This window comes from Schistosoma haematobium, chromosome 2 (genome assembly GCF_000699445.3).
Source record: "Schistosoma haematobium chromosome 2, whole genome shotgun sequence".
Lineage (NCBI taxonomy): Eukaryota > Metazoa > Platyhelminthes > Trematoda > Strigeidida > Schistosomatidae > Schistosoma > Schistosoma haematobium.
The window spans coordinates 7,487,810-7,511,329 of record NC_067197.1 but is presented as its reverse complement, the minus strand read 5'-3'; the positions used below and the strand labels follow the sequence as shown (position 1 = coordinate 7,511,329).

Sequence of the window (23,520 nt, the reverse complement as noted above, 5' to 3'; positions counted from 1 at the left end):
TATTATTTACTGTTTTTATTTGGATTGTACTAACCCTCATGGTCATGTATGTTTTTAAACTTTCTAAGGTATCCGTTCACCCTAAGTTTATTACGCCAAGTGTTTAGCTCTTTAACTATAACCGTACAATATACAGTATGTATTCGATAACTACGAGTTGTGAACAGGTTTCTTTTGTACTGTAAAAGAATAAAGCTAAGGAAATAAGTTTACTGCTTTGCTCAGATATTTTTTATCTGTTTAAATTCCGTATTAATCCATCAGCTCTTGTGATTAAAAGAACGTCCAAAAAGACCATTCTACCTTCATTTTCTCCCGATGTGAACTTAATGACTGAGTGTACTTCATTAAATTGCCTAAGAACCTCCATTTGTAATCTACTATCTTATTATTTTTACTTTGTCCAAGGAGAATATTATCCTGTTTATCTATGTTGTTTATTTTCTGTAATCTCAAGCTATTTTACACTGACGATTATGAATTGGTCTCATTACAACAGGGTCGTTGTCCATATTGTCATACAATGAAAGAATAAACAGCAATATCTCTCTCCAATATGCACATACAAGCACACTTAAACACATCAGTAAAAAACACCGATAATGTGTTGAATTAAAGTAAACATTAAACTTTGAAGCACATAAACATTGAATATTGTACAATTACTGCATAAGAAATTTGTTTTACTAAATAAATATGAAAAATACTTTCGAATTTTTCTTCTTCTCAATGAGTTGAATTTAAGGAGTTGTAGTCGGATAATAGTTTATTTGAACATGTTATAAATAGTTTATTTAGTAACAGTATCATCTAATGTGGAAACGGTGAACTGTGTTTTGTAACATTGTAAATTTATATATGATATGATTTACAACCTAGTTGAGAGTGTCGAACACTTCACTTATCTTAGAAGTCTCGTCAGTCTTTGTGATCTGAATTGTGACGAAATCTCAGCACGGATACAGAAGGCTCGACTAGCTTTTGCCAACTTGCGTCATTTATGGCGTAGGCGAGATATCTGTCTACCAACCAAAGGAAGTGTTTACTGCTCAGCAGTTCGTTCCATCCTACTTTATAGCTGTGAAACATGGCAGGTAAGAGTAGAGGATATTCATAGGTTAATAGTATTCGATCGTAGATGTCTTCGAAGCATTGCTCGTATATCATGGGACCATCGAGTAAGTAATGCATTTGTTAGGAAACGGTTAATAGGTAAGGATGGCAAATCAATTGAAGTAGTAAAACGTTATCAGTTGAGATGTTTGGGACACGTGTTACGTATGTTCAACCACTGACTGCCTTGAAGTGCGATGTTTTCTGGTGTAGGAGTAGGTTGGAAGAAGGCCAAAACATGGCACAAGTTCATGAAGTGAGTGACAAGTGAACTGAGCCATGTTTATAGGTTTAGACTACCTAGTGGTGATCACCGAGACGATAGAAATCGATAGTAAGAGACCTTGAATGACATGGCTCAAAATCGTTTGCAATGGCGCAGGTGCATGACTCATTATGTTCTCCCAAATTCTGATCTTCTGAATTCTTCATGTCCTTTATTTTCTTTCCAAATTTATTTCACTGTATTGTAGTGCTTGGATAACATCTACAAACCCTAAGTTTTCCGATTGCTGCTTATAGTCTTACTACCTGTACCACTATGGGATTTGAATCGATAACTGCATCTCTGTGTTAATGTGGTATGTCAACTCGAACTGATGTACGTACGTACTAAGTTCTACGTTATTATTGACTGACTGACTGCTACCAATTAAGTGGTGATCAGTCAATTGAACTATATTGTAATCAGTTAGTTACACAACGTTTGAAACATAATTAAAATTAGGGTGAATTCTCGTAACTAGTTAATTATTACAAATAGTTGCATAAGAATAAGAATATGAGTTGAAATCGGGAAAAGTTTATCAAGCCTTTGAATCTTTCTTGACAAATAACATTTACACCATAGTGAATTTCGTAACTTCATGGATTAGTTGAAGTTAGGCATTAACACCATTGGATGCCTCCTCAACGGCCTAGAGTTTATGCTCTCACGCGTGAGACTGATGGGTCATGGGTTCGAATCTAGTTATGCTTGATCATCGGTACGCAATGCTGAGTATTCCCATACTAGGTTGAAACGGCCCTCTAGTGCTTCCAGGTTTTCAATGGTGGTCCAGCTTGGATCAAACCATCAATTCAACTTTCAAAATCCAAATAGATTAGTGAAACTATAGACTTTTATTAGCTCGTGCAACACATATCCTACTCATTGCCTACTACAATGCGCTAACCTGTTTGACGTTATTGAAGGTTAAAAGAAATCACAGATTAGTGTGTCAGGCCATGTAAAAAATACAGATTTAGGCTCGGTAATTATATTTGATGCGTTTCATACATCCCAGTTTCCGTTGTCATATTATTGTTCAGATAATTATAACTTGTGTAGTAGAGCTTTTTTTGATTGCATAAGTGTTTTGGTACTGTAGCACTGCTAACTGGTAACTTACTGATATATTATTCAAGGTTATTCATAACTGAAGTATTAAAAGTTAAGCCTAGTTATATCTAGACTGTAGTACTGAATAATGTTTTCAAATATGACAATCCCTTGTTTATAAATTTGCACTATTAATTCTGCATAGGAAGATAACAAATAATAAACTTAGGTCACTTTGAATAAGTAGTAATTACAAGAGTACAAACTTCATCTTTATTATTCATAATAATTCAAGTCATGAATCTCGGTATAAAACTACTCTACAGGAGCGATGTCGGTTAGTAGCTGTTTAATTGTAGTTAGATAAGATCATTCGGTGAGGCTATAATTTATAGACGACCTTCGAGCAACGCTAAAATGACCTTGAGAGTGTCCACCTAATAAACACGACCAAATGAGGGTTATAAACTAGTGTGAGGTATTGAAATTGCAATTTACAGTGCATGACTAAGGTTAGAAATTAGATTTCGGGTTATCATTTCGAACTGACATAAGCTATAATGCCAAAACTCCATTTATCCAAAATCCGAAACCTGTTATCTTATACGTGACTGGTTCGTCCATAAATTATGGTCTCGCCGATCATTCAAATGCGTTCAATTATTGTTGAGTATTATCTAGCTCTGTATTTTATGTCTTTTTCAAGCTCTCTCTGTAGGCTACAACTAACTTGTGTTCTATGTTTAAATCATTTGTAACGGCTGAACCACATTCTCTATTAAATCTAATCTTCATTACTTGAATTTTACAACGATATAAATGATATCTAGATGTCAAGTGAATTCATGATTAGTATTAAAGTTCTCTAAGTATACTACTTATTAGTAACTCATATTCTGTTACAAAACATCAAGCCTTCAGCTCGTTGAAGGAACATAAAAAAGTCATTTATTGTCATTTTTCGATTACAGGCTACTAAGCAAAACTTATTACCTATCATCACATGTATGATAACACCACAGTTAAAAGATACATTCATGCTTGGTGAGTACCATGATTGAAAGTAGTATTTTAAATAGTATATTTAGATTTGAACTTTGCAGCCTATTTTGATTAATTAGAACAATCTACATTACCGGATAATTCGTAAAATTAGATACTGTAATATACTGGGAGTTGTGTAGCGCAATAAAAATATGCTAAGACTTAATTTATCATTATCGGGATTGTGGAGGTTGATGGCTTATACGTTATTAAGCATTTGAACTTGAGACTAGAATTGTTTGGTTCAGTTCTCAACTGTGAGGTTGTGAATGCGCACTATTGATTACCCCTTTTCCAGGATAAAACAATTGTTCAGATTTTCAATAGTTATTTACTTCTTCTCGACCTTTATTTCATGCTTGTTAGAGCCCTAAAAGTGGATTCAAATCTTACAAATTGTTGGGGACGTTAGATCCCCAGAACTCAATCGGAAAAGAACGTAATTTTGTAATTTTATTTAGGAAATTTGAATTTCTTTGTTTTCGCTCCAAAATCACCTTCTTCACCTTCATGTCGCATTTCTCACTTGGGAGAATCTTAAACGTTATTGGTCCGTTGTGTTTTTTAGTATGCCATTTTGTAACCCTTCCCAAGGACGGTTTTGTGCTGTATATATACGTTTTGATTTGTGTCTGTTGTTATCGTTCGTGCTTCTGGCTTTTTGCAGAATATACTTCCCCGTTCGCACTTCCACTTCTCTTTCTAATTAGCGGGGCTGAGACACAATAGAATAGCTAGTTTATTGGTCTTTGGTCACAATTTTTGTTCTGTTCGCAGTCTAAATGAACTAGTAATCGCTTCAAACCCAGTAAATTCAGCGACATGGATGGGATTCGAACTCAGGCAAGGAAACCCCAATGGAAACCTCAATAGAAAACCTAGCACAAACGAGCCTCTTTCTTCTCAAAATGATAAACACATTCTTCTTTTGATTATCAATCAGCACAAAACTTTTCAAGTACAATTTCTTCCCAACTATTTCAGCGACCAGATGTCTAAATACACTATACAAGTCAACAATTCAATATCCTTACATCATAGTCATGTTTATTCTCTCAATTAATTGTTATAAAGATCTAATCCAAACAAATTTGGCATGATTTAAAATGTATATTATTTCCACTAAAGTTTTTTTTTAAAAAATAATAATTTTTATCAAATGGATTACAGGTTTATGATAAAGAGATAAACAAATGTATCACCATAGTAACCTTTGAAACCTTTTAAAAAAAAGATTAAATATTGAAATAGATCTAATTCAATCTCAAAGTTCGTTGGAATTGGCAACTCATCTCTTTGATGATGATGATGATAATAATAATAATACACATATTAACCCGTAAACAACAATGTTAATTAAGTAATTAAGAATAAAAACACTAAATGATCAGTTACTATTCGTTTTTTTTCAAAATATACCTCATACCACTAATGATGACGTAATACGTAGAAACGAAATTATTTACATCATTGATAAACACATTAAAACAAACGATGTAATCAACTTGATGTATTTGATACTTTGATTCTATGAAAATAAACTTTACTCTTTTATTTAAACAAACATTTGAAATTCAATAAATTGAACATTGAACGATTGAATTATGAATAGTTCAGTTCCGTTCAATAACAACAACAACAACAAGAAAGAAGAAGAAGAAAAATGGTATAAGTACAACATTAAAATTGAATTATGTTTTAACTGACATAAACAATAATGAAAACCATACTGAAGCAATTTTACATTTTGATTGTTTTATTAAGTAAATAAACAATAACAAAAAGTGTATTTTTTTGTTACTTTATATTTTATTGTTTCTAGGTATCAATGAAGTAACCTTAGGAAATGAAGAGAATGTAAGTATATAAAGTATAAGTAATCTTTTGCTTAATAAAATGGTTTATCTCCTTTAAACGAAATATTAAATAGGATGATTTCTTATTGGATCATTGAACGGTTGAAGGTTCTCGGTTCGAATCTTGCGAGACGAGATCGTGGATGCGTACTACTGAAAAGTCATATAATAGGATGAAATGACGGTCCAATACTTCCAGGTTTTCTATGGTGGTCTGGTTTTAATTGATTTATAGTCTCAACTATTGAAATTACTAGTATAGGGGTTGTGGAGATTATTAAGTTTTTGATTGAGATCATGAATCGATTGATGTTAGACCACTTTTGGAAACCTGGAAGCACTGGAAGGCTGTTTCGTCCTATTGTGCGACTCCTCAGAAGTGTGCAGCCACGATCCTGATCGCAAGATTCGAACCTGGGCCTTTGGTCTATTGAAATTAATATAATATCTACAAAAACCGCTTTTGATCCTAAGATATATTTGTCAAGTTAGTGTTCATAATAGATGTATCATAAGATAGTTTTATAATTGAACGTCAAACTTTAATACCAGTTTTAAAGCATATACTATTTTTCATAGTTGAATTCATCAGTCCATTGAAGCTAGACCATTATAAAAAACCTGGAGGCACTAGATGGCCGTTTCGTTCCAGTATGGGACTCCTCAGTATTGCGCATCCACAACCTCACTCACAGGATTCGAACCGAAGGATTTCGGTCTCGCGTGCGAACGCAAAGTTGTGGATATATACTGTTGAGGACAAAACGTCCGTCCAGTGCTTCCAAGTTACTACAATCGCCACAAAAACCCTTTCTGATAATGTTTTTTTGTCAAAACTTTGTTTTAACTATTTAAATATCGTATATTTTTCTAAGTAAAATCAATAACCGATTAACATAGAATTCACCTTTATAAACTATTCGTAGATAAAGATTAGCATAGGAACTGAATAAACAGCTGATAATGATTACTTACAAACTGTTGATACATATTAAGGAGGAGAAATGTATTTGTAAAATCTCAGCGAATGAATTTAAAGTAAATCCAAAGTTTTGCCTGATAATCTGGTCCAAGCTTTTACAACGAAGTATAATCAAACATCACATTTATCAAATATAAATAAGTACATCGATCAATTAAAGTTAGACGTTGACATCGTTTGATGCCGACTCAGCGGTTTATAAATTAAGCATTCTCGGGCGAGACCAAAACTCCTGGGTTTGAGTTCCTATGGTGCAGGATCGTGGATGCACATTAATGAGGAATCCCAACCTAGGACGAAACGACCATCCAGTGTTTCCAGGTTTTCAGTGGTGGTCTAGCTTAATCAGACTTTTGAAATAAACCGTGAAAACACCTCAATCTCCACAAATCCCTACACTAATAATGTGTTATTCTTTGAATGATATGATGTTTTAAGTTACTAGAAGTCAGTATATCAAGTAATAAAATTTCAAAATGTATTTAATGATTTATTTCCCATTTAATGAGTAAACTACACAACTACTTACAGCATTGTTGGTTACATTACTTTGATTGTTAGTTCGAAAAGTGAAGTGTAACTTTTTTATAATCAGAGTCGTACGAATTAGGCTTGTAACATCGTGATAACTTGAGTAGGCGGTATTGCGTTCAACCAAAAATTGAAATTTCACAATCACCGCTTGATGTTGGATTTTAATTATATAAAAATAAGTTAGTCGTCTGACGTTATTTCCAGTTGGTATCTGTTTGTCATAAAAATCTGTTTCAGTATCAGTTCTGTTTTGTAGGAAAACTACACTAATAAATCTGGTTTTCACTAAGATTTTGAGATGATGGAAAAGATTTGTAGTTCAAATGAATGATTTTGATGGAGTTTTGTTCTCTGAGATGGCTGGTTTGGTTGTGAAACTTTCATCGTTCTTCTGAACGACAACATCAGCACAAACTTCAGATAGAAGTTTGTTATAATAATACTTACATTTAATACAAATCTTAGTCATAGGGAGAGAATACAACTAAGATGACATTACTTACTTACTTACGCCTGTTACTCTTAATGGAGCATAGGCCGATGACCAGCATTCTCCAACCCACTCTGTCCTGGGCCTTCTTTTCTAATTCCATCCAATTCTTCTTCATTTTTCTCATTTCTATCTCCATTTCTCGTTAAAAAAACGCTAACCAGAAAAATTATTCGAACCTTTTAAGATGACATTATAACAGTGATAATATCTACTTAACTATTCAGATTATATAATATTCTTTTTAAAATCAATATTGTTTATCTCATTTACAAACATTCATACTTTTCTTTAGATATACGGTGAACAATTGAAAAGACCACAATGTCATCTCCGTAAGACTTGACTCATTTCATCTTTTTTTTAAAAAAACATTTCAAGTTGCAGTTCATTTGGTGTTGTTTTACTTGCATCTTCCCATTGTTATTTAAGACTGCAATTGATCAGTCTCATGTTGGCATATGTGTATCCTGTGCGGATTGTCTCGATATAGCTTTGTAAGCAAAGATGGATAGTGGCTAGCAGTGGAATTTAAAATTCACCCCATTTTACAAGCAGGTGGCTATCAGGACTCAGTAACTAGGTGGAAGTGAACAGTACTGGGCTCGAGTCCCGGCGTGAACATTAACTCTAGGATGCAGGTACATCCAGCTAACAAGTCCTAAATAGGACGAAACGCGCATCCAGGATTCCACTGCTAGCCACTATCTATCTCTGTTTAATTTCAAGTTGTTTTTAACTTAAATCTTGTTCATATAAAATGGATTAAAACATTTTACAGTAACAGTTATGATAAAAAGGGTAATACTTTTCATTAAACATTCTATTTCATATGTTGTGATACGCATCTACAATAGGATCGTACGTTGAATGGTAATCAATCTAACTCTGAATCAATTTTGATCATCAATAATTGCAGTTGACCAGTGCAAGATAGTGACGTATGAGTGATGTTGTATGGTATTTTGAAGTTCTAAGAGATTATCAAATTGTGGCTGATTGTTTCTTGGTACTTTTTCAAATAAATGCCTATATGTGAATATTTATCCCCCCCTGTATAAGAAAACATTCAACAAGCTAGTTTAAAATTTAAGCTTATATAGCTACACTGGAAAGTTCTGTGTTTGATTCCCAATAAAGTTATAAGTATTCATTATTGATGAGTTCCATACTAAGACATAACACTTCTCCAGTACTTCCTAGTACCTTCAGTAACATTAAACCATGATAAATATCACTTACGAAATTTATTTATTATACAAGAATTCTTCTTCTTCTTAGATTAACGGAATAATCATAATCGTTTGTTTTTTTTCTTTTAGTATGCGGAATTTGTAGACGTATAGGAAGATTGATAAAAACGTTCATTGAACATGAACCATTCCTCCCATTAACCTCAAAAATAATATCTCAGATATGCAAATTAATTCCTGAAGAACAGTGGAGAGATGAAGTAATATACTTACATTATTACTAATTTTTTTTGTATAAAATATTAACGTATTTATCTTCAATTAAGAGGTTTTAAATACTACTTATAAGTAGTACTCTTCTGCAGCAATTTGGAAAACTCTCCCGGTCTCCAACATTGTACGAGTATCCCATGTACCTAAATAAATGATTGCTCTGATTGTCAGAAGAGGCATCAGCCTCATGACTTCCTAAGAAACTCGGATTTCATCATGAGGCGTCATAGTTCTTCTAAATGAAGACTTTCTGACTCCCAGGGCAGAGTTTAAAAGGTTTGAATAATTTTTTCTGGTTAGCGTTTTTTTAGCGAGTTGGTTTTCTACGGGATGAGGACGCTAACCCCATGTCCAATCCTGCTCCTTTATCCGGTTTTGGGACCGGCAGTAGCCGCCGGAGGGTTTCCAGGCGTTGTTAAGTAGCACTCTTCACAGTACAAAATAATAATGTAATATTTCATGTTCAAAATAAATGGGATTAAGCAAAAAATCTTAATTGCAAACTGATGAATAAGGATCGAGTTCTTTGATTATATTGAACACTTTTTCAAATCTAAATTTTGAAGCGCTTTAATTGAAAATATAAGATTATGTTGTATTCAAATATTGGGAATGTATACTTTTATAGTTGAATTCATGAGCCATTTGAAGCTAGATCACCATGGAAAACTTGGAAGCATTAGATGACCGTTTCATCTTAGGTTGAGACTCATCAGCAGTGCCCATTCACGATCATGTCCCGCAAGATTCTTGAGGAGAATGTACACTTTGTTTAAAAATAGATGGTCAACAAATGACTTTAGATACAAATTCCATGCTATTTGGCACTTGTTAGCAAAACGTACATGTAATCGTGAATGGATCTGTGCTCCATGCTAGATCTTATCACGTGTCACCCAACCTAAAAGTCAGAGACGATACTACTAAGCCTCAATTCCTCCACGATTACAGATAAACCTTGCTGACAATTGCCATATATATATATATATATATATATATATATATATATATATATATATATATATATTATGATGGAGTTTTGTTCTCTGAGCTAGATGGTTTTGTCGTGGAGCTCAGAGAATAAAATTCCATCAAAATCATCCATCTGAGCTGCAAATATTTTCCATCATTTCAAATTGTCCATTTTTAACAGTGTCTAGACATTACAAATTATTTACCGAGGACAATTCATCAATTGGCTCATCATATGAATGTTACCTTAGAATGTTCTGTAAGTAAACTATTTATTATTATTATGTTTTTTGTTTTAATCATTAAATTTCCTGTTTCTTTATTTTGATACTTGAAGTATTACGTAAGCTAATAACATTTTACACAAAATCCATATGACTTAAGTAATATATGTAATGATCAACCAGGCGGTTAGCTTGAATAAATTGTAATCATATAAAACAGACAGTTTCATAAAATAATTCGTTCTTAATAACAACTTCATTTTAAAAATATATACAATTGTATTTTATAAGTAAAGATGGATGATGATGGCCAACAGTGGAATCCAGGACTCGCGTTTCGTCCTATCTGGGACTCATCAGTCAGACATATATTTCCATCTCAAAGTTGATATTCTGTCAGTGACTTGAACCTAGTACCATTCGCTTCAAACGCCATTTCGTTATCCATTTAGCTATTGAGTCCTGATAGCCACTTGCTTTTGCAATGGTATGAAGTTTAAATTCATTTAGTATAGTTTTTTTATATTTTCTCATTGTTGTTAATCGAGTCCCAGAGTGAACATTATCTCTAAGATACAGGTACACCTAGTTGACGTGTCCAAAATAGAACGAAACGCATGTCCTAGATCCCATTGCTAACCACTATCCATCTTTGCTTATAAATATAATTTATGTGTTTCAATCAGTTATATAATTCTTTTTTTATATATTAGAAACTAGGTTTCTGTCACCATAAACACACAATGTTATCAGATTCTGAAATTTCATCATGTAAGTATAAAATTTCTTAAATACATATATTCTCGATGAATTGCTTATAATGTTCTATTGAAGTTAGTCAATGGAGCATTTACCATTTCAACTGCTTAATATTGGCTTTTTCTACACGTCAAATTTTACAGTTATAAAGTTGGGTAATCTAGATTCAATAATATACAATTATTAGTATAAGGTTGTGGAGATTGTTGAGCTTGTAGGGGTTCGTACTATGTCAAGATCACATGGGTTATTCTAACCTCTGGACAGATCAATCTATTCATTCTTCTCAAGCCACTTTTTAACCCAGTTAATCATTCGCTTATCAACCTTGACTGATTTTATGTGAGCGTATGTTTGTACATCTCTTATCTTACTCATGACTTGTTTGTAAATTATTTTTATCTGCGGGGAGTTGGTTCACTCGGCTACTCCACTAAGTATCACTTAGTTTCATTTCTCTCTCTCTCTCCCATTCGCTTCCTACTCTCTGTCTCCCTGATTGTCTGTTCAGATCAACGATTGTACGAAATATACGTATTTGCAGAATATACTTCTCATCAAATTTGATCCTATCCCTGTCGCAAAATTTGCTAGGTTTGAAGCTATCACGAGTTCACTTAATCTGCGAACGAGAAACAAGACTCGGTGACCGAAGACCAGTAAGCTAACTATTGATGCGTCCCAGCCCCGCTAACTAGAGGGAGAAGTTCAAGCTTGGAATGAGAAGTATATTCCGCAAACAGCCAGAAACGAGCGAACACAACAATTGAAAACCGTGAACACTGGTGTAAAACACGATAATAGAAAAGAGGACTGTGTTCGATATGAGAAGTTACAAAGTAATTATATACTCAGTTGAACAGAGACTTCAGTCTTCCGCTGGCATCTTACGATATGTTCTGCTATATAAACTGTCATCTCGCCTGGTCTCCAAGTGTTTCGCCAAACCTGTGCTTTCGATGCTCTGAAACTCTTCACTCTATCTGATAATGGTAACAACTTTGACGTCACGTACTTCCACACACTACTTACAATATTATGAATGACGTCCACTTTACTGGATGACCGTTTCGTCGCAGAATAAGACTTCTCAACAGTGCTCATCCAAGTTCCTGCACGCGAGGCTCCAACCCAGCACCTTTAGACCATAAAGTCGAGACCAAATGGTGTTAATACCTACTTTTAACCAATCCACGATAGTGTACGCCCATCTTTCATTGTCTTTGGCTAGTAAAATTGATAAATAACATATTGTATCATTCCCAAATCTTTCAATCTAGAGATAAGAAATTTATAAAAAGTGTTAGTTTGTTTTAATAAAGTTGGATTGTATAGTTTTCAGTTTACTTCGTAACAGTTTAACTCCGATGTTTTGATGACTTATTTTAGGAAAAAGACCCTATTGATTTTCAAGACATTATTCTTTTTTCAATTTAGGTATTAATGAGCATATAAATTATGGCTTGTCTTTAGCCAAATCACCAGAATATGAAGAGATAATCATAAAGAATATGTGTAAACATCATGCAGCTGATAAACACAAAGTAAGTGTTCATAATTTTTGAGATGGTTTTCATAATGGGGAACAATAGATCAATATTGTGAACTCATAATCTCATGTTAGTGCATGTGATTCAAGTTGAAAATGTAATTTTTTTCAGTTCCAATTTAGCTATTTTTATTATTTGACTTCACCTTAATTGCTGTTAGAGGTATGAGAACAGTTATCATTTCATGGTTGCCCACCCCAAGAAAAGGTTCTTCTCGAGATACCTGAAAAGGAAATTGGATTAAAGGTGGTCTTAGTGACCTGAGAGAGTGACTGCAGTGACCAAGGGAAAACTGCGGGAGGTCGGTCACACACGATCTTTTTGTGATCGATTTTCGTGTTAGCTCCATACTTGTTGAGACCTTACCAACGGAGACGGATATCCGTGGGATAAGGTGAGATGTGCATTTTCAGGGTCGACCTTTTCTAACCCCACCCCTCCTTGTGAGAAGGCAGCATCACTGTCATGCTGGCTGTTTGAAGGAAACACCTTACTACCGTCACGAATCTGTACAATCAGCAGTACGACATCGCCTTCGGACCTTGGATTTGTTGCTTTTAGTTTTACCACTCTTCAACCGACCTGTCTGATATGGTAGGACCTTGAGGAACGATTGTTTGGTTGATCACGATAGGCAAGCCCGGCCACCACGTCAAGGTAGCAGCAGTGGTCGGGTCATAGTCGATCACAATGGCGTCGGTGTATACACTCTCTTTCTTCCCTGAAATCGTGAGATTAAAATTACTTTATACCTTTCCTACTAATTCTTTCCTCCTGTACTATCTCCTTATACACAATCTTTCTTTTATATATTACTACCTTTGAAGTAACTACTTCTATGAATTTGATGTTCATCTTGTTGCGCTAGTAAGGTATGGCAACTTGAACCGATGCATATATGTGCCTGGTCTTACGTTGTAGCTGATGGACTGACGGACTTCATCTTGAGAAATGAAGGATATTAATTGTGATCAGTTGTAAAATTTTGAATGATCAATGTTTCAAATTAGAATGAAACAATTATTTTCAGTGATTATTCATCTGAACTTTTTTTAACATCAACAAAAGTTTCCAGAAAACAATTTAATTCAGTCATTTAAACTAGAGATCGATGGTTGGAAAGCGGTAAATTTGAAACTTGACAGTACATCGAACCTGGGAATCGAAATCAGAACTTTTGATTTAGTATGTAAAAGCTTAATACCTAGACCGCTGAGATTTGATATAGTTGTGTATGTGTCGAATTTCATTCAGTCCACGATATTTCATGACCATCCTTCTTTGTCTTCGATCGGCATCTTCCTCACAACCGATAAGGTTGAATTATGATCTGTTCATGGTCGCAACGAAATTCAACAACCTACACAAGCTTATACTGACAATACAAGTCTTTGTATAAACATTTTCAGATATATTGCGTCCTCGAACTACTTGCCGGTAGCGTTTTTCAAAGACATTTTCGTTAATAAAATAAGCTGTTTGAAAATAAAAATTTTAAAGCTAATAAGAAGAGCACAATTAATATGATCATCGGGTCGACTTTTAATGACATGCATTTATGTGACGAATGCTACCTACAGAATAAATTGATCTTCATTAAACCACTTCAACTAGAGCTAAATTATGATCTCATTAGTGATTCAATTCGTGATACGTTCCTGAAGTTCTAGTTAGAAGTCATAGCCCATGGAGTTGAAAAATCTCGGTTGAGAAAAAGTCGACACTAGTATTTTTTGCTGATAATCGAGATACAATGAATTTCTTGAATTTGAGATTGTTTTCCAGCAAATTATATCCCATCGGTTTTAATGAGTGAGTACTCTACCTCAAGACCTTAACATCCACGATTCTATCTTTGGTGTGTGGTTTTGAAGTATACCCTTCTGACGAGCCCTACGTGTAGATGAAACAGATATCCAGTGGTTCCTGGTACTCAAAAATGATCGATCAGGGGTTAATATCGTCTGAAGAATAATATAATCTTTCCGTCTACAGTAAACAGCAGGAACGTACACAGTAAAATTTCATTATATTACTGATCAAAATTCTATATACTGGTCAATTGAATATGGAAAATAAAGGTTTATTGATTCTATACTGTCAGAATTACCAATTTGTTGAGAAGTTCATTCCCCATGCATATACTCTTTGACTCTCGTCTCATTGTGACTGCTGTCGACTAAGTATTAAGCACTTTCTATTTCATTCTTTTTTAATTATGTTAAGCGTGTCATTAAAATGATAGATCAGATTCTTGATTAAATCATTAGTAAGACAACTTTTCAGTCACTATATTACTTATGCAATTAATCAAGATATGAATGACTTTATTTAATCCTTTCTTGTATGGTTGCATAACAGACAATTAACTTTAGAATTTACTGATCAATTAATCACTAACAGTAAAAACGAATCTGTTCTGCAAAAAAGGGGTGTATCATTGCCAAGTAATAGGCATAGTAAGTATTTTTACTGTTATTGTACTAAACGAGAACACAAGTGGGAATAATCAAATGTATTTAAACTCAAAATTACAGAATCCCTTAGTAAAATCTGATAACCATACAGTAAATACTTCATTTGGAAAATGTCATTCATTTTTTATTGTTCTTTTGTTTCCACATCAATCACTCTTTGTTCTTGTTCTCTTTTCTTTGATCTTCTTCATCTTATGCTGCCAAACATTTCAATTTCGATTGATAATACATACTACTTATATTTATCGACATCAGTAGCACATATCATTTCAACTGAATCCATTTTTGTAATGCAATTTTTTCCATCCTCCTATAGACATACATTTTCCATATAATGATATAAAAAAATATCTATAATATAAAATAATACAAACACTTGATTGTTACTATTTCGAATATTTATCAACTCTCTAATATAAGTTTTTTTCATCAGGATCATGGACTGATTGATATTAGACCACCGTGGAAAACCTGGAAGCACTGAACGGCCGTTTCGTCCTATTATTGGACTCTCTAATATAAACTAACTCTTCATTAATATATACTTGTTTTTCAGATTCAATATTTCAATTTCTATCTAACTAAATATCTCATTTGATTGTTCTTTTAGTGCTTAGAAACTATAGAGACAATAATGACATTTCTACTTGAAATGACCGCTTAAGTAAGTTTATATTACTATGAATAAAAGAAAACTATGATCATGTATCAGAAGCGGTTTTGTGGAGATTTTAGAAATTTCACTTATTGAAATCATGAGTCAACTGAAGCGAGACCACCATGGAAGACCTAGAAGCATTGGACGGCCGTTTCACCATAGTATGGGACTCCTCAGAAGTGTTCATCCACGATCCCACCCCCCGCGAGATTCAAACCCAGGACCTATCAGTCTCGCTCCAGGTGCTTAACCAACTAGAACACTGAGCCGGCTGGCATCCAACGGTGTTAGTATCTTACTTCAACCAATCCACGAAGTTGTGCACTGCTAAGGAGTCCTGTACTAAGGTGAAACGGCCGTCCAGTGCTTCCAGGTTTTCCATGGTGGTCTAGATTCAATTGACTCATGATTCCAATCAGTATGATCATGTATAGTTTTTTTGAAGTTCATAGAGTAATTCAATATTTAACATGAACTATTTTGTTTTATTATTTCAGATTTACATATTGAATTATGAAATTTTAACCTCTTTAATAAATAATACAATAAAATAATAATAATAATTGAAAGTAGTTTTGTTTATTTTTGAATGGTTGGTTAAGTGGTTAAGCGCTATTGCGCAAGACTGATAAGTCCTAAGTTCGAACCTTGCAAAGAGGGATCGCGGATGCGCACTACTGAGAAGTCCCACAATAGGACAAAACGGCTGTTCAGTGCTTCCAGGTTTTCCATGGTCGTCTAGCTTCAGTTGACTTATGATCTCAATCACTGAAAAAAAAAGATAAGATGAGCAGAGAAATTATATTTCTGATATTTTGTGACTTAATGTAAGCCAATTCTTCTTAGTAGATTGACTCTGAAAAAGTATCTACTTACCTACTCCTGTTACTCCTCGTGGAGGAGCATAGGCTGCCCACCAGCACTCTCTATCTAACCCTGTCCTAAGAAGTCCTTTTCAGTTGTTATTCATCTTTTTTATATCTGCTTCCATTTCCTAACGTAGTATGTTATTCGAACTTCCTCTTTTCTGTTTCCCTTCAGGATTACAAGTTAGGGATTGCTTCGTGATTCAATTTGTTGATTTGCACAATGCATGTTCTATACATTTCTAACGTCTTTTCTTAATTTCCTCTTCAACTGGAAGCTGGTTTGTTCTCTCCTAAAGTAGGCTGTTGCTGATGGTATCTGGCCAATGGGTGTCGAGTATCTTGTGTAGAAAACTATTTATAAATACTTATAGTTTCTTGATAATGGTTGTAGTAGTTCTCCATGTTTCATCTCCGTACATTAGAACTGTCTTGACGTTCGTATTGAAGAATCTGATTTTGATGTTGGTTGACAGTTATTTTGAGTCCCTATGTTCTGAAGATGTGGCTTACTTTAAGTTATGAAACGACAGAAATATAGTTTTTCCACTCATTGGGATACAATAAATAAATGTATTATTAACTTTCTAACAAATGCTCGATTTATTTGAAACTGTCAAGTCGAACCTTGATATTGATACCTATAAAATAATTTAAGTCATGACCAGACCACCGTCGAAAACCTGGAAACACTGGACTGTAATAAATGAATGGTTGAGTAAGATCATAAATCGATTAAAGTTAGACACTGACACCATTGGATGCCGGCTCAGTATTCTAGAGGTCAAGCGTTCGCCAGTGAGACCGAAGGTCCAGGGTTGGAGTCCCATGTGCCGAGATCGTAGATGTGCACTGCTGAGAAGTCGTGTTCTTGAACGAAACAGCCGTTGAGTGCTTGTTAACATTACTTGATGAAATGATACACTTACATTTAATAGTTCAGCTGTTATATTGAAAAACTGAATATCGATCAGTACAATATATTGTAGAGGCTAATTTCCTCTATATCTGACTCCAATAAATAGTATCCCGTTAACTGAGTATTTAATGCAGACTAAATCTCCCAGTAGAATTATGAATTTAATCGAGATCATTCAAAAACCTGAACATCAGTTATAGAGATAGTTCATTGTTAAAGATTTGTAAAATCTGCAGGCGTACAGGAGGCAAGCAGGTAGGGAAACCAAGAGTGTGTGTGTGTGAGTGCTAAAAATCCATATATATTTTGGAGTGTTAATCAAGTATGGATAAATTATTGATTATCTGTGTATTACAACCAATGAAAGAATAGATTGGAAGTTGATGTGCAGACATGTGCTCAATCATACTCACACAGAAAATTACATGATGGATCAAGTGTCTTGTTAGGTTCGTTAAGCTTGAATGCTACTACTGATTCGGTTTATTCGGAACTGAACGAAGTATCAGGATTCAGAGACTCAATAGGCTATTCTGGTCCATTGTCCCCGACTCAGCTAACTCGATCAAGAAGTCTTGGTAAGACGTAGAAGTGTATTCTACAGGCAACCAGCAGATACCAGGTCAATCAAGCACACAAATCAAGCGTATTTATACAAATATTTATAATCGATATTGTCATGGAAGTTTTTTTAAACATTAATCAGTAAGTTCGTCAATCGACTGCCATTCAAATATTTAAACATTTAATCGATAAGTTCGTTAATTGACTACTATTTAAACATTTGATCGACTAGTCCATCAATTGACTGCCATTCAAATTACGAAATATGAGTTTTGAGGATCTATCATCCGTAACACTCCTCCCCTTTTTAATAGCGTGCTTTCCTGGGGTCGACCTGCATCTTGACTGTTGCTCGCCGCTGTCGGAGAGGCCACCGTCTGAGACGTGTTTCAGCTTGTTGTTGAAGTTTTTCTTGTGATAGGGTTGCCGGCAAGTTGAATGTGTCTAGCAGGATGTCAAGAAGAATATTTGCTTCTGTTGATGGGCGGGCGTAACTGATTCCGATGGCGTTGCCAACTGTCACTGCCTACCTCAACTTCGTACATGACTCGGCCAACTCTTCTAACCACTCGCGCTTCCGTCCATGGACCATGGGTTGGTCTGTAGTCACGGGCAAACACAGGACATCCTACTTCGTATGTGGATTGCTTTTCAAACTTTGTCCGTACTGGTGTCGGTGCATTACTTGGAAAGAAAAGTCAATTTTCGATTGATTTACTCATTATGAGTTTTATTCAATAATACATCCGTTTTGATTCAATGTGAGGATCATTAAGTGGATTATTTGATTGTTTTTCCAGTATGATACTTTCTTCTGTATAATATACGATATTCTTGCATTCACTTGACATGAACTATGCTCAGTAAGTGATTGGTTATAACTGAGTATGTGATTTAATCCTAATTATTATTCAAAATGGGTGTACAATCAATATAGAAACCAATATATTTTAGACTATTATGATTCGTCGTCGTCATAGTGTATTGGGGCTAATAAATCTTCACTTATAGTGAGCAGATAAATAATACAATAGTTGAATGGGCTAACTACAACATAATACAGAGTATTCAATAGAAAGGAATTACTAAAGGAATAAATTCTTACCAAATAAGATAGTCGACTATGTATAATGTAGCTAGGTAATATCTGTCTTCACACACATTAATCAATCACAGGTCACTTTGACCATGTAAATCAGTTAATGATCTGCAAAGAGAATAAAACGTCAGAAAGTTTTTGAATTAATCGATTAAACATAATTGAATCTACCTTTCACTTAGAAAAAACATGACATCTTCCTGATATTGTTCATTTGGCTAAAGTCCAAAAATTTTATTTCCTTAATGTGAAAACTTTAAAGTCGCTTTTTTTTGTTTTCCAACAAGAAAAATTATTCATTAAAGTAGCTTTGATTGGAAATACGTTTAAACGTAAATTCACTTAGTATTGTTTACTTGAATTTTCCCATTGATGTTTAGGACTGCAATTGATCAATCTCTTATTGGCAGATGTGCATACTGTGAGGATTGTCTCGATATAACCTTAATTTACAAGCACTACAAGCAAAGATGGATAGTGGCTAGCAGTGGAATCCAGGACGAGTGTTTCATCCTATTTGGGACTCGTCAGCTGGATGTACCTGCATCTCAGAGTTGATGTTCACTCTGGTACTCGGACCAAGTACCATTCGTTTCAAACACCACCGTATTATCTACTTAGCTACTGAGTCCTGATAGACACTTGCTTGTGCAATTGGGTGAAGTTTAAATTCACTTGATATTGTTTATTCGAACCTTCTCATTGATGTTTAGGACTGCAAGTGATCAGTCTCTTATTGGATAACGCGATCGCATTTGAAGCAAACGGTACTGTGTTCCAGTTCCAGAGTCAACATCAACTCTGAGATGCAGGTACATCCAGCTGACGAGTTCCAAATAGGATGAAACGCGCATCCTAGATTCCACTGCTAAGTTCAAATGTTTTATTTAAATAAGGACAGTTAATGGATAAATGGTTTGGGAGAGTTTTTATTTCGAAAAATATGTTGATTAAAACTGTTGTGTAGCTTCATAAATTGAAAAAGTATATGACAGTAACGGTTGGGAAAAAGAGTTGAATGTTTTATTTACTTATGTAATTTATAGATACATATATGTAGGTTGTCTAGACGGTCAGAAACCCGTAACTTCAAATCAAATACACTAGATAAAATAATTCTTTACCTTTTTTTCTAACCAAAACTCATCCGTATAGCGATCTTTATCTGAGGATTAATTGAAAAAGATCAAACATTTGGAGAATATTAAACAAAGGGAATTTTTAAAGGCGAAATCAGTTTATCCAAACCGTTATATCTTGAAGTTCGTTTTCTTGATATACCGTGTATAACTGAGCACTAGAACACCAAAACCCTTCCAAGTCGCAATAACAAGACAGAAGACTAATGAAAGGATTATTATTCCAAACAGTGTCAATTATAGTAAAAGATTGTCAGGTATTCATAGTTTTCAGTAAGAACGAAATCATCATTACAGTCCACCAATGCGCATACAGGGCATATTAGCCTTGTCCAATCAGGAAACTACACGTAGGAATTCTAGAATATCCTACCGAAAAATGATTGGATGGAATATCTTCGGCTCCTTGTGAGCCTCCTACAGCTTCCTCGAGTTCACCTGTGGTCCGTCGTCACACAAACTTATGGAACAAGAAATAATGAAGAAACCAAGAATTCATCACTGCTAAAAGATTTAAGTAGTAAATGAATAATCTACAAAACATAGATTCACAAGAAACTAAGATCAGTATGTTGTTTACAAGTTGATGGATAAATAAGATTTAAACAAACCATTACCAATCACTTTACTTAGAAGGTTATCTCTAAAGCGTTTAAATGAATGGTCAACATATTGAATGCATTGAGCATGTACACGTACACGTATTTGAAATACTGCTTGTCTGTCTAACAACTTAAGCTCCATTTCAGTAAAGTGATAATTATTGGTTAAATCACCTATCTTCCACTGTATTGGTCAAAGGTTTGCATAAGATTTCATCTCCTTCAACCTCAGTAGTTGAGTTATATCACTAACCTTCACACATGTATGGCTCAAAGTGTTATATCCTAGTGAAGATTAAATTACTGATAACTTCCTAGGACTATTAATGGACTAATATTCTATAGATGTTCTTATTGTATAATTATTCAATAATTACATTATGCACATTTATATTCCTCTAATTATAAGCTTCATTTTGACCTATAATTTATTATTGTACGACTTAATGTCCCTAAATTATGCTCAGTTTATTAACTACTGCCTCCCACGTTCCTATTTTATGGTGCGTTGCGGTCTGTTTGTTTGATATATAAACACAGTACGTTTGAAATATATGATTCGCATAGTGGAAGTTGGTATTTGGTGTTCACTCGGGGACTTGAAAACAATACCGTTCGCTTCAAACGCCATCACGTTATCTACTTAGCTACTGAGTCCTGATAGTCAATCATTGCTGGTTTCGGAACATTCTCTGGTTGTTTTCAGTTTATAATGAATTATTACCTTAGAAATTAAAGCATTTTACAACTGGCATCTAAAAGATTTATGATACTAATCGTTGAAAATGTTGAATATTTTATTAGATCAAGTCAAGTTATGATTGAGACATTCAAAACTTGAATGTAACCAAATAATTTTAATTCTAGTTAAATTACTATATAAATAGTATAGCAATATTACATAATTCATTACTGTATATGCAATGAATTAGCAAATTGTAAATATAATGCATCTGTTTAAGTAACTCAGAGAACATTATGGATTACATTCACTGAAGAAAAAAAGCCTTACTGTGAAGATTTGGCAAACAGTCAAATCAGTCAGTACTATAGGGTTAAAGGGTTCCAGTAAAGGTATAAATAACTGAATGTTCATAACTGTACAGATCATTTAGAAATAGTTAGAGTAATCAATTTCATAAAGGTACTTAAGACAAAATATGTAAGGTTTAGAATGTTATTTATTCATATACTATAGTTGGACAGATTAATTATATTCGGCAAAGGAGGACTACGATAAGTCAAACGATTAAGGTTGTTGGATAAAGTAGATAGATATGGAAAAGCAGATAAAGTTGTAGAACTTTTAGGATATAGTCAACATACACTTTATCGATGTGGCTAGAGAAAGAAAGATATTATTGATCATTGAGTGAGAACTGGAAGACATACTACGGATTGTTCAATTTTGTAATTTCCTAGTTACTATCGGTTTCTGCACCAAATGCCCTGGCACGGCCGAGGGTGAGGGGAGTCAGCTCTCCCTCTCGAAATGCTCTAAAATGTCCACGGGTATACAGCCACTGCCAGGGAAGTCCTATTCACTGCCTTCCTGCAACAGGGGTGTTGTTCACGCTATTGAGATGATGAAATGAGAATGTCCGGCGCTTTAGATGGCTTCGTGGATATGGAGAATCCACCTAGGGGAGTTGGAAAACCCTGATTCCAATCTAATGGTGCAAATTGGCCCCACGATCCTGATGGAACAAATGGCATATGAACCTATTGTTGGTCACCATCTACCATGGGAATGAATTTCCTGACGTTGGTCCACTGCCTTGTGGATCAGAACTTTAGCTTGAAGGCTCCGGGTGTGGCCCCTCAAGAAAACCACCTGCTTCTATCTGAGCACCCGGACAGTATCCTAGCCCATACAGAAATCAAGTGACTTGTGTGGCGCATATCTAATTGATGCCCTTTTTTACCAGTATTTATGTGTTCAAATAAGTAAATAAAACTGTCGATTTCTACTCTGCACTCATTGAATCTAAGGTGCTTATAATTGTATCGAATAAAGTATTGTTTATCCAATATTGTGGTTCTCTATATTCGGTCGTGAATCTGAGATATAACGTCATGATCCAGTCTATGAATAACCTGTAGACAGATTGTGCAATCAAGTAATAGTATAATTTCGGTTACAGTTTTTATCATCATATAATAGTAGTATATTGCTATAGACAGTAATTATTTTCTTATTTTACTTTATTTTGATTACGCTTGTTACTCCTCGTGGAGGAGCATAGTCCACCCACGAGCACTCACCATCCAACCTTGTCTTAGGCAATCCTTTCCTGTTCTTTCCAGTTGTTACTCAACCTTTTTATATCTACTCCTATTTATCGATGAAATGTGCTCTTTGACCTTCCTCTTTTCCGTTTACGTTACTGTTATATTATTTATGAAATCTAAAAAAAAAGAAAACCACAACTCATTTTTCAAAATAATTTCGTGGACTAGTTGAAGTTAGACACCGCTGAATGCCAACCGGCTCAACGGTCTAGTGGTTAAGCGCTCGGGTGTGAGACTGATAGGTCCTAGGTTCGAATCTCGCAAAGCGGTATCCTAGATGAGCACTGCTGAGGAGTCCTACGATAGAACGAAACGGTCGTCCAGTGCTTCCAGGTTTTCCATGGTGTTCTATCTTCAAATAACTTATGATCTCAACCATTAAAATAACTATAATATCCACAAAAAACCTACCGATATAAGAATAATTTGAGACAAGTCAAAACTAAGTCACATTCATACTAAATTGATCATGAAATACTCTTTGTTCCTGAAGTGTTGGCTTTTTTAAGTGATGAAGTCCGACTTGATTGTATTCATATCTTATGGTAACCAATTATAATCCTTAAGTATTACACATTATAATATTAACTTTA

General features: G+C 34.5%; 2 protein-coding genes across 3 annotated transcripts in view; both read left to right on the top strand.

Moving 5' to 3' along the window:
* MS3_00010736 (uncharacterized protein) overlaps positions 1–712 on the top strand; it is a 52,295-nt gene extending 51,583 nt beyond the window's left edge. Inside the window, exon 26 of the mRNA XM_051219131.1 lies at positions 458–712. Within this exon, the coding sequence (XP_051067379.1) occupies positions 458–535 (78 nt within the window). The 3' untranslated portion in view covers positions 536–712. The remainder of the gene's footprint in view (positions 1–457) is intronic.
* A 4,466-nt stretch (positions 713–5,178) lies between these two features.
* Positions 5,179–16,015, top strand: MS3_00010735 (uncharacterized protein). Of its 2 annotated transcripts, XM_051219130.1 has the most exons (8): positions 5,179–5,241; positions 5,301–5,335; positions 7,636–7,675; positions 8,663–8,793; positions 9,960–10,037; positions 10,716–10,773; positions 12,199–12,305; positions 15,944–16,015. In XM_051219130.1, the coding sequence occupies exons 1-8, from the start codon at positions 5,196–5,198 to the stop codon at positions 15,998–16,000; spliced, it is 552 nt and encodes a 183-aa protein (XP_051067377.1). In that variant the 5' UTR covers positions 5,179–5,195; the 3' UTR covers positions 16,001–16,015. The 2 variants fall into 2 exon arrangements, with proteins under 2 accessions (XP_051067377.1, XP_051067378.1); XM_051219129.1 differs by lacking the exons at positions 5,301–5,335; positions 7,636–7,675 and adding an exon at positions 15,399–15,452.
* The last annotated feature ends 7,505 nt before the right edge of the window (positions 16,016–23,520 follow it).